The sequence below is a fragment of the Salvelinus sp. IW2-2015 genome, linkage group LG17 (assembly GCF_002910315.2).
Source record: "Salvelinus sp. IW2-2015 linkage group LG17, ASM291031v2, whole genome shotgun sequence".
NCBI classification, from domain to species: Eukaryota; Metazoa; Chordata; class Actinopteri; order Salmoniformes; family Salmonidae; genus Salvelinus; species Salvelinus sp. IW2-2015.
In genome coordinates, this window is record NC_036857.1 from 3,527,917 (window position 1) to 3,544,000 (window position 16,084).

Consider the following 16,084-nt stretch of genomic DNA (forward strand, 5'->3'; position numbering starts at 1 on the left):
TTAAACTGAAGAGAAATTATTAACTGACGTAGAATAAATAAATAAACCAAGTATCAAGTTGATTACTAAATCGAGAGGAGCTATTACTAACCTGAGAGATGTCGTATACACTAACTGATGAAGTATTAACCAAACTGAGAGAGTGTGCTGACTGAGATAGTATTACTAAATTGAGAGAGTATACTAACTAGATTGAAGTATTACTTCTAAACTGCTGGAAATATTAACTCAACTGAGAGATTACTTTACATAAACTGTGAGCGACTATATACTTCAATCTCGAGAGTAGTAGTACTAAACTTGAGAAGCTAGTTACTAACTGAGAGAGTGTTATAAACTGATGAGAAAGAATAATACTCAAGACTGAGAGATATTACGAAACTGAGTAGGGAGATACCAGACTGAGATAGTATTACCAACTGAAAGCATGTTACTAAACGAGGAGAAAAACTCACGGGAAATTACTTAACCCAACTGAGAGAGTGTTACTAACTAAGTAGCGTTTCTAACAGAGAGTATAAAAAAAAATTACTAAACTGAGGGGAGAGTCATTACTAAAACTGAGAGACAGTGTTGCGTAGACTGAATGTCATTAACTCAACATTACGAGGTATACTAAACTGCACAGAGCAGTTTACCTAAACTTGAGCAATATTACTCAAACTGCCGAGATTATTCTCCTATGGTAGAGATTATTCTAAATGAGAGCACTATACTAAACTTGAAGATTGTTACTAAACTGAGAGTTAATATTACTCAACTGAGAGCAGTATACTTAACTGAGAGAGTATTAACTAAACTGAGAGATTTACTAGACGAGTAGCATATCAACTGAATAGAGATAGTATTACTCAACTGAGAGTCAGTATTACTCAACTGAGAGAAGTATTACTAACCTGATAGAGTAGTTACTGAAACTGAGCGAGAAATTACTAAACTAGAGAATATTATATAACTAGAGAGTAAATACTAAATGCAGGAGTTTATACTAAACCGAGAAGCATACTAAACTGAGAGGCTGAGAGGTATCACCAAACTGAGTGAGCCATATTACATAACAACTGAGAATATACTTAACTGAGAAAATATTACGTAAACTGCAGAGAGCCTGAGGAGAATTATACTAAACTGAGAGTATTACTAAACTTGAGAGAATATTACTAAACTGAGATGAGAGTAATTACTAAATGAGAGCAGGTATTACTAAACTGTCGTAAGATTACTAAACTGCAGAGAGCTTCTTAACTAGCACTGAGACGGTGAGAGAACATTACTAAAATCTTAGCAATATTCTAAAGAGAGATATACTTAAATGTAGTAGTAGTATTACTAAACCGAGAGCAGTTATTACTTAAACAGAGAATATTACTAAACTGAGGTTCAAGATTTTTATAACTGAGAGAGCTGAGGAGAATATTACTAACTGCAGAAAAATTACTAAACTTGATGAGGATATTACTAACTGGAAAAAAATATATAAAAAAATAAATGCGGGAGAGTTTTACTAAACCGATTCGAGGTATTATCTAACCTGAGAGAGTATTACATTAAACCGACGGAGTCAGATTACTAAACTGAGAAGAATATTACGTAAAACTGAAGAGAGTATTACTAAACTGGAAGCCTGATGAGAATATGACTAACTGATGAGAAATGTACTAATACTGAGAGTAAGTATACTAAACTGGCCGGGAGTATTACTAACCGACGAGATATTACTACCTGATGAGGATATTACTAAACTGAGAGAATTATCTAATAGCTGTAGTTAGATACAAAACTGAGAGAGTATTACTAACCGAGAAGAAGAGTTATATACTAAACTGATGAGAGTATTACAAACTGAGCAGAGTGTTACTAGACTGATGATTAGATTACTTAAACTGAGAGCAGGATTACTAAACTGAGCGGGTAGATACCTAAACCGATAGAGTATTACCTAACCTGAGAGGAGTATTACTAAACTGAGAAAATATTATTAAACTGATGTGTAGAGTAATACTAAACTGAGGCGATATTACTAAACCGAGAGTAGTCATACCTAACCTAGAGTTAGTATCACACAACTGACATGATAGTATTACCAAACTGAGAGATGTTGCTAGGACTGATGATAGAATTACTAAACTGAAGAAAGAGTTCATTGACGTAAACTGAAGAGGTTACCCTAAACTGAGAGAATATTACTAATGAAGTTTAGTATTACGAAATGAGAGAGTATTTTAACCTTAAACTGGCGGGAGTCTGTGTTTAACAGGAGAGATGGCAAAACTGCCCTCAGGTCTACCCGTCTGAGGTGAGATCTTACTGCAACTGCAGTAGCTGTTGATTCCCGGCTGGGTCATCACCTGCCTGCTGCAAACATGTAAACCCCACAACTCATCAGAAACGCCGCGCCCGTCTGGTTCAACCTTCCCAATCTCTCACGTCACCCCGCTCCTCGTTCTCTCTCCACGCTTCCATTGAAGGCTCGCATCCGCCTACAAGACCCAGTGCTTCCTACGGAGCAGGAAACGGCACCTCAGTGACCTCGCTCTGATCAGGCCTACACCCATTAACCAAAAGGCACAAAACTGCTGCTGGCCACTTGCAGGCCCGAACGAGCACCTCTAGTACCTCCAGGCTCTGATCAGGCCCTACCCAAACAAGAGCACTGCTACATTCCAACCTTCCTCCTACGCCTCCCTACCACTGAGAAGATTACGAGTTCATCCGCTCAGCCCAGTCAAAACTGTTTCGCTCTTAGTTCCACCCCAATGAATAGCTGGAACAAACTCCCTCACGACGCCAGACAAGCGGAGTCAACCACCACTTCCGGAACACCTGAAACCCCACCTTCTTTTAGGAATACCTAGGATAGGATAAGTAATCCTTCTCACCCCCCCCCCCCTTAAAAGATTTAGAGCACTTTGTAAAGTGGCTGTTCCCACTGGATGTCATAAGGTGAATGCACCAATTTGTAAGTCGCTCTGGATAAGAGCGTCTGCTAAATGACTTAAATGTAAATGTAATGTAAATGCTGCGCCATTCATAGTCCAGAGCTTCCGCAGCGATCCCCGGTCCGGGAACCTCCGCGACGGCCAACGGTCCGGGAACCCGATCGGCTCAACGGTCCGGAACGCCCGGCACTAATCCCCGTCCGGGAACCTCCCGGCGAACTTGCGGCCAACGTCCGGAACCTCCCGGCGACGTCAACGGTCCGGAACCTCCCGCAAATCGTCCAGTCCAGCTCCAAGCGGACCTAGACCTCCTCTGCGCCGCGCACCGTCCAGCACGGTTCCAGTCCAGCTCCAAGCCTTCCTCTACGTGGCCCAGTCCAGGCACGCGTCTAGTCCCGCTCCATGGCAGAGCCTCCCTTTGCGCCGTGCCCAGTCCAGGCACAGTGTCCAGTCCCGCTCCATGCAGAGCCTCCTCTGCGCCGGTTGCCCAGTCCAGGCACGGTGTCCAGTCCCGCTCCATGCCAGAGCCTTTCTGCCGGTCACCTGCCTGTCAGTTGGGCGTGGCGGTTCAATCCAGCTCCATGCCGATCCGGGCGAGCGGCACGGAGCCCCACCGAACTATTCACCCCTCCCTACCCTCCCCATTTGGTTTAGGTTTTGCGACTGAGTCCGCACCTTTGGGGGGGTACTAGTCACGCCCTGACCATAGAGAGCCCTTGGATTCTCTATATGTAGTCGGTGAGTTATAAGATTGACGGTAGAGGGGGTGTTTAGAATGTGTTATTCTATGTTGGTGGTTTTTGTATGGTTCACAATTAGAGCAGCTGGTAATCGTTGCCTCTAATTGGGGACCATATTTAGAAGCCCGATCTCCCACCGTCTTTGTGGATATGTTTGTGTTAGTGGTTTGGGCATACAACTTCACGTTCTTTGTAAGTTTTGTTGTTCTGTTTCTAGTTTGACATTGTGTATAAAAATATGGTGGAACTCAATGCACGCTGCGCCTTGGTCCGCTCATTTTGAAGAACGTGACAAATTGTAAGTTGAGGCAGAGGTAATCTCACAAACAATCTCTTGTATAAGAGCGCCAGCTCTTTCTGTTGTCTGGTTAAGAGACGCCCATGTTCCCACAGACTAATTGTGTCACTGACAAATTACTGCTCCTGAGCATAGTACACCTGCTAGTATTATTCTCTTGTCACAATTTGTGTGGTATTTTTGGTATTTTATTAGATCCCCAATAGCTGTTGCAAAAGACCAAGCTAACTCTCCTGGTCCAACAAACATGACATAATACAGAACATTAATAGACAAGAACAGCTCAAGGACAGAACAAATACATTTAAAACGGCACACATAGCCTAATATCAATATGTACACACAATATATATATAGCCGATCAAATTAGTATGAACAAATAGCTAATACCATATCAATATGTACACACAAATATATAGGTCAAATAGCCCTACTATCAATAATGTACACACAAATATATAGGTCAATAGCCTACATATCAATATGTACACACAAAATATATAGGTCAAATAGCCTAACATATCAATATGTACACACAAAATATATAGGTCAATAAGCCTACATATCAATATGTACACACAAAATATCTAGGTCAAAAGCCTACATATCAATATATACACACAAAATATATAGGTCAAATAGCCTACATATTCAATATATACACACAAAATATCTAGGTCAAATAGCCTACATATCAATATATATACACACAAAATATCTAGGTCAAATAGCCTACATATCAATATATACACACAAAATATCTAGGTCAAATAGGGGAGAGGTGTTGCTTTATCTGTTTTTTTAAACCAGGTTTGCTGTTCATTTGAGCAATATGAGATGGAAGTGAGTTCCATGCAATAATGGCTCTATATAATAATGTACACTTTGTTGAATTTGTTCTGGATTTGGGGACTGTGAAAAGACCCCTGGTGGCATGTCTGGTGGGGTAAGTGTGTGTGTCAGAGCTGTGTGTAAGTTGACTATGAAAAGAACCCTGGTGGCATGGCTGGTGGGGTAAGTGTGTGTGTCAGAGCTGTGCGTAAGTTGACTACGCAAACAACTTGGAATTTTCAACACATTAATGTTTCTTATAAGAAGAAGAAGTGATGCAGTCAGTCTCTCATCAACTCTTAGCCAAGAGAGACTGGCATGCATAGTATTTATAGTAGCCTTCTGATTACAATGAAGAGCAAGATATGCCCCTCTGTTCTGGGCCAGCTGTAGCTTAACTAGGTCTTTCTTAGCAACACTTGACCAGATGGCTGGACAATAATCAAGATAAGACAAAACTAGGGCCTGCAGGACTTGTTTTGTGGAGTGTGGTGTCCAAACAAACAACATTTCGGTTTTGCGGACAGACCTCTCCCCATCTTTACAACTATTGAATCTATATGTTTTGACCATGACAGTTTACAATCTAAGGTAACACCAAGTAATTGAGTCTCCTCAACTTGTTCAACAACTGCACCATGCATTATCAGATTCAGCTGAGGTCTAGAGCGTAGGGAATGATTTGTACCAAATACAATGCTCTTAGTTTTAGAGATGTTCAAGACCAGCCCTCTACTTTTTTATTTATTTTTACCAATGACCTGCCACCGGCATTAAACAAAGCCTGTGTGTCCATGTATGCTGATGATTCAACCATATACGTGTCAGCAACCACAGCTAATGAAGTCACTGAAACCCTTAACAAAGAGCTGCAGTCTGTTTTGGAATGGGTGGCCAGTAATGAACTAGAACTGCCCTGCGGTACACCACACTCTACATGTTTGACATTAGAGAAGCTTCCATTAAATAACACCCTTTGAGTTCTATTAGATAGATGGCTCTGAAAACACAATATGGCAGAAGTTGAAAAGGCATTAAACAGTGCTAGCCTCCCTACACTGGCTTCCTGTTAAGGCAAGGGCTGATTTCAAGGTTGTACTGCTAACCTACAAAGCATTACATGGGCTTGCTCCTACCTATCTTTCCGATTTGGTCCTGCCGTACATACCTACACGTACGTGACGCAGCGCGTCAAGGACGCGGCCTCCCTAATTGGTCGCTAGAATTTCTAAGCCACCGCTGGAGGCAGGGTTTCTCCTAAAGAGTCATTTTTATGGAATGGTCTGCCTAACCATGTGAAGACGCAGCTCGGTCTCAACTTTTAAGTCTTTACTGAAGATCATCTCTTCAGTGGGTCATATGATTGAGTGTAGTCTGGCCAGGAGTGTGAAGGTGAGCGGAAGGCTTCTGAGCAACGACTGCCTTGCTGTCTCTGCCTGGCCGGTTTCCTCTCTCACATGGTTCTCTGCCTCTAACCTATTAAGGGGCTGATGTCACTGGCTTACTGGTGTTCTTCATGCCGTCCTAGGAGGTGGTGCGTCACTTGAGTGGGTGAGTCACTGACTGTGGTCCTTCGTGCGGGGTTGTGGCGCCCTTGGGTTGTGCGTGGCGGAGATCTTTGTGGGATACTCGGCCTGTTCAGATGGTAAGTTGGTGGTTGAAGATATCCCTCTAGTGATGTGGGGGGTGTGCTTTGGCAAAGTGGGTGGGGTTATATCTGCCGTGTTTGGCCTGTCAGGGGTATCATCGGATGGGCACAGTGTCTCCTGACCTCTCTATTCAGCTCCAGTATTTATGTGCAGTAGTTTATGTGTCGGGGTTAAGGGATCAGTTTGTTATATTGGGTATCTCTGTCTATCGGTGTCCTGTGGTGAATATAATGCTCATCCTAAATTGCTTCTTCTCTCTTTTTCTTTCTCTCTCTCGGAGACCTGAGGCTAGGTACAAGCTCAGGACCAATGGTTGATGACTCTTGCTGTCCCAGTCACTGGGTCGTGCTGCTGCAGTTTCAACTGTTTGCTGCGGCTATGGAACCCTGACCTGTTCCGGACATGCACCTGTCCAGACTGCTGTTTTCATCTCTAGAACAGCAGGAGCGGTAGAGATACTCTTAATGATCGGCTATGAAGCCACTGATTTAATCCTGAGGTGCTGACTTGCTGCACCTCGAGATACTGTGATTATTATTATTTGACATTTGAAACAGTTTAACATCTGGCCATGTTCTGTTATAATCTCCACCCGGCACAGCCAGAAGAGGACTGGCCACCCCTCATAGCCTGGTTCCACCCCTCATAGCCTGGTTTTGGCCTTTCTAGGGAGTTTTTCCTAGCCACCYTGCTTCTACACCTGCATTGCTTGCTGTTTGGGGTTTTAGGCTGGGTTTCTGTACAGCACTTTGAGATATCAGCTGATGTAAGAAGGGCTATATAAATACATTTGATTTGATTTGAAACATAACAGGTCATGGTCAATAATATCAAAGTCTGCACTGAAATCTAACAGTACAGCACACAAAATCTTCTTATTATCAATTAATTTCAACCAATCATCAGTCATTTGTGTCAGTGTTGAGTGCCCTTCTCTATAAGCATGCTGAAAGTCTGTTGTCAATTTGTTTAGAGAGAAATAGAATGTTATTTGGTCCATAAAATTTTTTCCCAAAAGTTTGCTAAGAGCTGGCAGCAAGCAAGCTGATTGGTCTGCTGTTAGAACCAGGAAAGGCCGCTTTATCACTCTTGGGTAGCGGAATGACATTGGCTTCCCTCCAGGCCTGAGGACAAACCTTCCTCTAGACTCAGATTAAAGATATGACATATAGGAGTGGCCATAGAGTCAGCTACCATCCTCAGTAGCCTTCCATCTAAATTGTCAATGCCAGGAGGTTTGTCATTATTGATCGATAACAATAATTTCCCCACCTGTCCCACGCTAACTTTACAGAATTCAAACTTACAATGCTTTTCATTCAGTTGGTTTTTGTATTCATGAATACGATGGCTCACTGTTTGTTGTTGGCATTTCCTGCTTAAGTTTGCCCACTGTGCCAATTTAAGTAATCATTATAATAATGTGCAACATCAATTGGTTTTGTGATGAATAATTGGTTTTGTAATCTGATTCAATGAAAGATGGAGTTGAATTTCCATCATTCTTTATATCATTGATCTTGGCTTCATAATACAGTTTCTTCTTATTTTTGTCAAYTTTAGTCACACAATTTCTCAATTTGCAGTAAGTAAGCCAGTCAGATGTGCAGCCAGACTTACTAGCCACTCCTTTTGCCCCATCTCTTTCAGCCATACAGTTGTTCAATTCCTCATCAACCCATGGAGCCATAACAGTTCTAATGAATGTCTCACACCTTAATAGGATGTTTAATATTGACAAGTGTTTGGAAATAAGTCTGTTAATTCATAGTGATTTGGAAAAGAGGAACATATTATGACAGAATGAATCAAATAAAGTAAAATGACAGAGGAAGGTATATTGCTGCTGAGCCCATGAAAGACTCAATGTAATACACTATGACAGGGATACGTCAGTTGGTAGCACCTGACATACCAGCATCACTGGAGAAAAGCAAAATATCAGAGAGAAATTAACAGCCATTTGGCATTCTAGATATCATTGTCTTTAGTAATGGACTTGGGTGTCAACCAATTAATGATTTTTTRCCCATAGCATAAGCTCACAGTATGGGCTTGTTTTAACCGTCGGACTGACTCTGGGTCAGTAGTAATAGTGTAGCCCTGATAATATTACCATATTTAGTGTTAAACCTGACTTCTGGTCAGTGCTTAAAGCTCACCTGGTGTTGAGGGGCTGGATGTGGATAGTGCTGAGCTCCTGTAGGTTATGATGAGGGTGTGTGTGTGAGAGGGCGCACGTGGGAATACTGGAGTTGGGTAAAGGGGCGTGGTTCCTCTTGGTGTGGCGGGTACAGCAGGTGCCCGTCATGCCTTCTTGGCTGGAGAGGGAGGGGCTTTGAGACGGGTAGCTCTGGAGTGCCCCCTCCAGGTAGCTCTGCTCATAACACAGCTCATCTGCAAACTCATGATTCTACAGAGAGGAAGAGAGAGGGGAAGAGAGGGGGAAGGGCGAGAGAGAGAGAGAGAGAGAGAGAGAGAGAGAGAGAGAGAGACGAGAGAGACAGACGAGAGACGAGGAGAGAGAGAGAGAGAGAGAGAGAGAGAGAGAAGGAGAGAGAGAGAGAGAGGAGAGAGAGAGGAGAGAAGGAGAGAGAGAGGAGAGAGAGGAGAGAGGAGAGAGAGAGAGAGAGAGAGAGAGAGAGAGAGAGAGAGAGAGAGAGAGAGAGAGAGAGAGAGAGAGAGAGAGAGAGAGAGGATGAAAGAGACAGGAGGGACATCTGAAAACAACTTATCTCAAATTCATGTCTGTTGGGAGTTTGATTTTAATATTATTTTACATTTGATAAAAAACAAATATATTAACATGAGTTTTTTCTTGTTTGATGTGCTTGTCACCTTGTGTTGTGTTGTGTGTGTGTGTGTGTGTGTGTGTGTTGTGTGTTGTGTGTGTGTGTTACTCACTGTGGTTTTCTCCAGACAATGCAGCAAGGTGGTGTGTTGGCTCTCTAATAGAGACTGGTTCTTGCTCGCTGCTGCTCCTCCTCAGTGGAACTCTGAAACACCACACACACACACACACACACACACACACACACACCACACACACCACACACACACACACACACACACACACACACACACCACACACACACACTGTGAGTGAAAATGCTCCACCGTTTTGCCAACAGATAGAGGGGTTTCTAGTGTTGGGTGTGTTCTGTTTGCTGTCTCGTACCTGGTCTGAAAGGTTCATCTTGTAAGGAAGTTGCTTCAGGTCAAAGGTGAAAGAGGAGACAAAAAGACACACAGGTAGAGTTTACTAGGTTTTCATTTCAGATAATGAGTGCTCAGTGTTGTGTGTGTGTGAAGGGAGAGAGATCGTGAGTGTAAATGTGGAGTGGTTTGTTCTGTTTGTGTGGGCACGACGCCCTCTTCTCTGAGTCAGATTGTCTGAGTGGGCTGCTGCTACCGACTATATCTCTGGGTTCTGGCTGCTACTACTGACTATACTCTGGTTCTGGCTGCTACTACTGGCTATCTCTGGGTTCTGGGCTGCTACTGGCTATATCTCTGGGCTCTGTCTGGCTGATGCTGCTGGCTTATTCTCTGGGCTCTGTCTGGGCTGATGCTGCTGGCTATATCTCTGGACTTTGTCTGGGCTGATGCTGCTGGCTATATCTCTGGACTCTGTCTGGGCTGATGCTGCTGGCTATATCTCTGGACTCTGTCTGGGCTGATGCTGCTGGCTATATCTCTGGACTCTGTCTGGGCTGCTACTACTGACTTATATCTCTGGGCACTGTCTGGGCTGATGCTGCTGGCTATATCTCTGGGCTCTGTCTGGGCTGATGCTGCTGGCTATATCTCTGGGCTCTGTCTGGGCTGCTGCTACTGGCTATGTCTCTGGGCTCTGTCTGGGCTGATGCTGCTGGCTATATCTCTGGGCTCTGTCTGGGCTGCGCTACTGGCTATATCTCTGGGCTCTGTCTGGGCTGATGCTTGCTGGCTATGTCTCTGGGCTCTGTCTGGGCTGATGCTGCTGGCTATTCTCTGGGCTCTGTCTGGGCTGATGCTACTGGCTATATCTCTGGTCTCGTCTGGGCTGATGCTGCTGGCTATGTCTCTGGGCTCTGTCTGGCTGATGCTACTGGCTATAGCTATGGGCTCTGTCTGGGCTGATGCTCTGGCTATGCTCTGGGCTCTGTCTGGGCTGATGCTGCTGGCTATGTCTCTGGGCGTCTGTCTGGGCTGATGCTACTGGCTATAGCTATGGGCTCTGTCTGGGCTGATGCTACCGCTATATCTCTGGGCTCTGTCTGGGCTGATGCTGCTGGTGGCTATGTCTCTGGGCTCTGTCTGGGCTGATGCTCTGGCTATAGCTATGGGCTCTGTCTGGGCTGATGCTGCTGGCTATGTCTCTGGGCTCTGTCTGGGCATGCTGCTGCTATGTCTGGCTCTGTCGGGCTTCTGCTACTGGCTATATATGGGCTCTGTCTGGGCTGATGCTGCTGGCTATGTCTCTGGGCTCTGTCTGGGCTTGATGATGCTGGCTGGCTATGTCTCTGGGCTCTGTCTGAGGCTGATGCTTGCTGGCTATGTCTCTGGGCTCTGTCTGGGCTGATGCTACTGGCTATAGCTATGGGCTGAGGGAGCAGGAGCAACAGCCTAGAGGGCCAGACGGCTGGGTGTTTGGCTCAAAAGTTGATTAATGTTGATTACAATGTTGATTAATTTATGTCAACTACATAAATAAATTAGTACGTCGAATGTTTGGTCTGTAGTATGCCTCAGGCTAGATATAGAGGGGCAGTAGGCCTCTAAAACTCACTATTTACTAGATTGCAGTGTGATGTCAGTCAGAGAAAATGGGGGAAGCTCTTTCCTCCAGATACGTATAACAGGTGTGAAATGGCTAGGTGGTTAGCACCGGCCTAGTAGCGGTTCAATCGTTGCCGTCACTCGCTCTGAGACCTTGAAATAGTTGTTTCCCTTGCCCTGCAAGGGCCAAGGCTTTTGTGGAGCGATAGGTAATGATGATTCGCGGGTGTTGGTTGATGTGTTCATAGGGTCCCTGGTTCAAACCCAGCTTGGGGCAAGGAGAGGGCCAGAAGCAACACTGTTACGTATGCAAACTGTAAACTTTCACTGGGTTGCATCAGTCAGGGCTGACAGGACAGCACACTGCAATCCCTGACAAACCCCTTTGTTTGGCTTGTTAAAATGTATAAACATCACACCACCTAAAATCTACCTTTACTATTTTTCATTGCTGAAAACAATACAGGCTTTAATCATTTTAACGTTTAGTTTCCCAACCTGGACTCACTGGTAAACAATACAGGCTTTAATCATTTTAACGTTTAGTTTCCCAACCTGGACACACTGGTAAACAATACAGGCTTGAATCATTTTAACGTTTAGTTTCCCAACCTGGACTCACTGGTAAACAATACAGGCTTGAATCATTTTAACGTTTAGTTTCCCAACCTGGACTCACTGGTAGATGCAATATAGTACATGTAAATCCGGGACACTCCATTTTGCATGATATGTTACATTTCAGAAAGTATTCACACCCCTTGACTTTTTCCACATTTTTGTTGTGTTCCAGCCTGAATTTAAAATGTATTAAATGTAGATGTTGAGTCACTGGCCTACACAACACCCCATAATGTCCAAGTGGAATTATGTTTTTTTTAGAAGAAAAAAAAAGATAAAAAAGCTGAAATGTATTGAGACAATAAGTATTCAGCCCCTTTGTTATGGCAAGCCTAAATGAGTTCAGGAGTAAAAATGTGCTTAACAAGTCACATAAAAGGTTGCATGGACTCACTCTGTGTGCAATTATAGTGATTAACGTGATTTTTTAATGACTAACTCATCTCTGTACCCTACACATACAATTAATTATCTGTAAGGTCCCTCAGACGAGCAGTGCATTTCAAACAAAGACCAGGGAGGTTTTCCAATGCCTTACAAGGAAGGGGACCTATTGGTAGACATTGAATACTGCTTTGAGCATGGTGACATTATTAATGACACTTTGGATGGTGTATCAATACATCCATTTACTACACGATACAGGCGTCCTTCCTAACTCAGTTGCCGGAGAGGAAGGACACTGCTGAGGGACTTCACCATGAGGCCATTGGTGATAGCAGAAAACTGAGGATGGATCAACAACATTGTAGTAACTCCACAATACTAACCTAAATGAGAGTGAAAAGAAGGAATCCTGTACAGAATACAAATATTCCAAAACATGCATCCTGTTTGCAATAAGGCACTAAAGTAAAACTGCAAAAAATGTGGCAAAGAAATGAACTTCATGTCCTGAATACAAAGCGTTATGTTTGGGGCAAACACATCACTGAGTACCACTTTTCAAGCATGGTGGTGGCTGCATCATGTTATGGGTATGCTTGTCATCAGCAAGGACTAGGGAGTTTTTTTTAATAAAAAGAAATGCAATAGAACTAAGCACAGGAAAAACCCTAAAGGAAACCCTTGTTCAGTTTGCTTTCCAACAGACACTGGGAGAAAAATTCACCTTTCAGCAGGAAAATAACCTAAAACATAAGGCCAAATATACACTGGAGTTGCTTACCAAGATGACATTGAATGTTCCGGAGTGGCCTAGTTACAGTTTTGATGTAAATCGGTCTGAAAATCTATGGCAAGACCAGAAAATGGTTGTCGAGCAATGGTCAACAACCAATTTGACAGAGATTGAAGAATTAAAAAAATTAMAATATGCAAATGTTMCACAATCCAGGTGTTGAAAGCTCTTAGAGATTTACCCAGAAAGACTCACAGCTGTAATCACTGCCAAATGTGATTCTAACATGTATTGACTCAGGGGTGTGAATAACTCTATAAATGAGATATTTCTGTATTTCATTTTCAATAAATTTGCTAAAATTACTAAAAACATGTTTTCACTTTGTCATTATAGGCTATTGTGTGTAGATGGGTGAGCAAAAAATGTATTCAATCCATATTTGAATTCAGGCTGTAACACAACAAAATGTGGAATAAGTCAAAGGGTATGACTACTTTCTGAATGCACTGTATGTATAAATTTACGGATGTAAATGTATGATCTGTTACGAATTACAATTCATACAAATTGTTACGAATTGCAATTCTTATAATATGTTACGAATATTGCAAAACGTATGATATGTTACGAATATTGCAAAACGTATGATATGTTATGAATTCCAATTTGTTGGCGCTGACCTTAGATGGCGGCTACGTGGCTAACGCTAACGTTAGCTAGGCTAGGGGTTAGGGGTTAAGGTTAGGGTTAGAAGTTAGGTTAAAGCAGGGCTCTCCAACCCTGTTCCTGGAGAGCTACCCTCCTGCAGATTTTCGCACCAATCCCAGTTGTAACTAACCTGATTCATCTTATCAACCAGCTAATTATTAGAATCAGGTGTGCTTTATACACCCACCCATCCTCCCCGAATAACCATCCTACTTTTGTTTTTGCCTTAAGTAATCTTCTGTGTTATTTAACCATACCAAACYTAACATATCATACTATTTTGAGTGTCCCGGATTTACATGTACCATGTTACGTCTAGTCTATGAGACCGGGCTGAGTTTCCACCATGTTTACTGTGTGTTGTTATGTAGTTCCCCCCTCCCCTGTGTATGTGAGTAGTGCTGCAGCACATTTTGTTATGTGCTGTGGGGAAGAGTTCACCTCCTAAACAGTGCTGAGCTACAGTACACAGACACAGCTGCGTCTCCAGGCTATTTCTGGTCCTGTCCTACTCATTCCTAAAGACTAAAGCCAAAGACTCAGCAGGATGTGTGAGGCACGGGAGGTCAGTGGCACCTTAATTGGGGAGGACGGGCTCGTGGTAATGGCTGGAGCGGAATTGGTGGAATGGTATCTAATACATTAAACACATGGTTTTGATGCCATTCCATTTGCTCKGTTCCAGCCATTCTTATGAGCCYTCCTCCCCTCAGCAGCCTCCACRGGTGTGAGGGCTGCTGTGAATCACCCAGGTGGCTGGTCCATTAGCTACACTACAGGCAGGTAGGTAACCAGGTGATGCTGCATAATACATGGACACAATTGACTCATCTTCTGTGTGGTGCAGATGTATCGAAGGTCAGCTGCCTTATCCCTGTGACGTCAGCGAGATCATTTTGCTTGGAACCTCTAAAACATAAAAGCTCAGCTTTTAGTTTTTATAGTTTAGTCATGCTAACAGTTGTTTCATAGTGCGTGGGAGAGGTGGTGGAGGCACAGTCAAATCTCAGTACAATTCATGGGTGTATAGAAGGACAAGCTATACATTCAGAGACAGCTAACGTGTCTMTGTGTTTTGGTGTGTCTCAGCCCAGAGGAGAGGAGAGGAGGAACCCGAGTTGTGTTTACATGTCTGCTAGWGCCTGCAGCCTGGATCCCAGCTGAGCACCAAGATGTTCACATTAACACTACAGCATATTTAACAGGACTGCATTTAGCTGTTCTCAGAAGCCAGGCCTAGTCTTCCAGGAACCCAGGAGGAGAGGGAGAAGAATCACAAGGACCCTGTTTGAATAAAGACTTCTCTATCCTTTCTGCCTTGAGGAAATAACCGATGAGGTTGGATTGGTGAATGTAGTAACCTTGTTTTGATCTATCCCATTACTTATGAGTCAATGATTACCTCAAGGAGACGGAAGAAGGATGCAATCTATAAAGTGTTCGTGCTTCTACACCTGCATTGCTTGCTGTTTGGGGTTTCAGGCTGGGTTTCTGTACAGCACTTTGATATATCAGCTGATGTAAGAAGGGCTTTATAAATATATTTGATTTGATTGAATGAAGTGCAGTCAAAGTGTGATTATGTGATCTGGTACTTAAGAGTCTATCCCACGGGGGGAAGTGTCACTCCGATGTATAAACACTTTCAGGGCAAACATACAGAATTCTACTGTTGTGACTGGGCTGGGTTTTAGAGAGTGCCTTAGAGTGCCTATGTGAGTTAAAGAGGTCGTGCGGTGTGAGTATTTGAGTTCTTTGAGTCCAGAAGTGTTGTGGAGGGGGATGGGCTCCTAACGACAAAATCAGACTAGTACAGTCAATGGTGGTTGTATTGAGTGTTCTCTTACCGTGAGCTCCAAGGCTTCGCTGAAGAGGCCATTCCGTTTGCTGTGGAGGAAGGCATTAGAGCTTCCTGTCTTGGATATTCGTATCCTGGCCAGACGTGCTTTCTGGAAGACAGAGAAACCATGGAAACCAAAGATCAGTCCCCTCACACCACCAACCAGGTTAAATCCAAATGGCTATGCACAGCGCAAACGTTTGATGCAAACCTGATATCAATGCATACAAAAGCACATATTAGGAGGGTAATGTCTTTTCAATGTTTAATATTGCAGTCTGTGATTTTTGTGTAATAGACTTGCTGAATTGCGCCTTGAAATGCATTGCTTTTGTTTATGTAGAATAAATCAATGAAATGTCCACTGCCTTAAAGTGTTACGACTACAACCCTAACCAACAGTGTGTATGTCTGTCTGCATTATGTCTCTTCTCATCTACAGGAAACACAGTATGAGGAGGGTTGGTGTGCAGCCACCTCTCTCTCTTTCTCTCTCTGTCTCTCTCTCTCTCTCTCTCTCTCTCTCTCTCTCTCTCTCTCTCTCTCTCTCTCTCTCCTGTCAAGGACAGAGACA

At 43.4% G+C, this 16,084-nt stretch overlaps 1 protein-coding gene across 2 annotated transcripts in view; it reads right to left on the reverse strand.

Annotated features, from left to right (window-relative positions):
- The window catches only part of LOC111976276 (A-type voltage-gated potassium channel KCND3), a 44,584-nt gene extending 28,968 nt beyond the window's left edge, over positions 1-15,616 (reverse strand). Inside the window, exons 1-4 of one of the 2 annotated variants that reach the window (XM_070447807.1) lie at positions 15,518-15,616; positions 9,636-9,668; positions 9,362-9,453; positions 8,620-8,870 (exon numbers count right to left, since the gene is read on the reverse strand). In XM_070447807.1, coding sequence (XP_070303908.1) covers positions 8,620-8,768 — 149 coding nt within the window. In that variant the 5' untranslated portion in view covers positions 8,769-8,870; positions 9,362-9,453; positions 9,636-9,668; positions 15,518-15,616. The remainder of the gene's footprint in view (positions 1-8,619; positions 8,871-9,361; positions 9,454-9,635; positions 9,669-15,517) is intronic. The other variant, XM_024005063.2, reaches the window with a different exon arrangement.
- Positions 15,617-16,084: the final 468 nt, after the last annotated feature.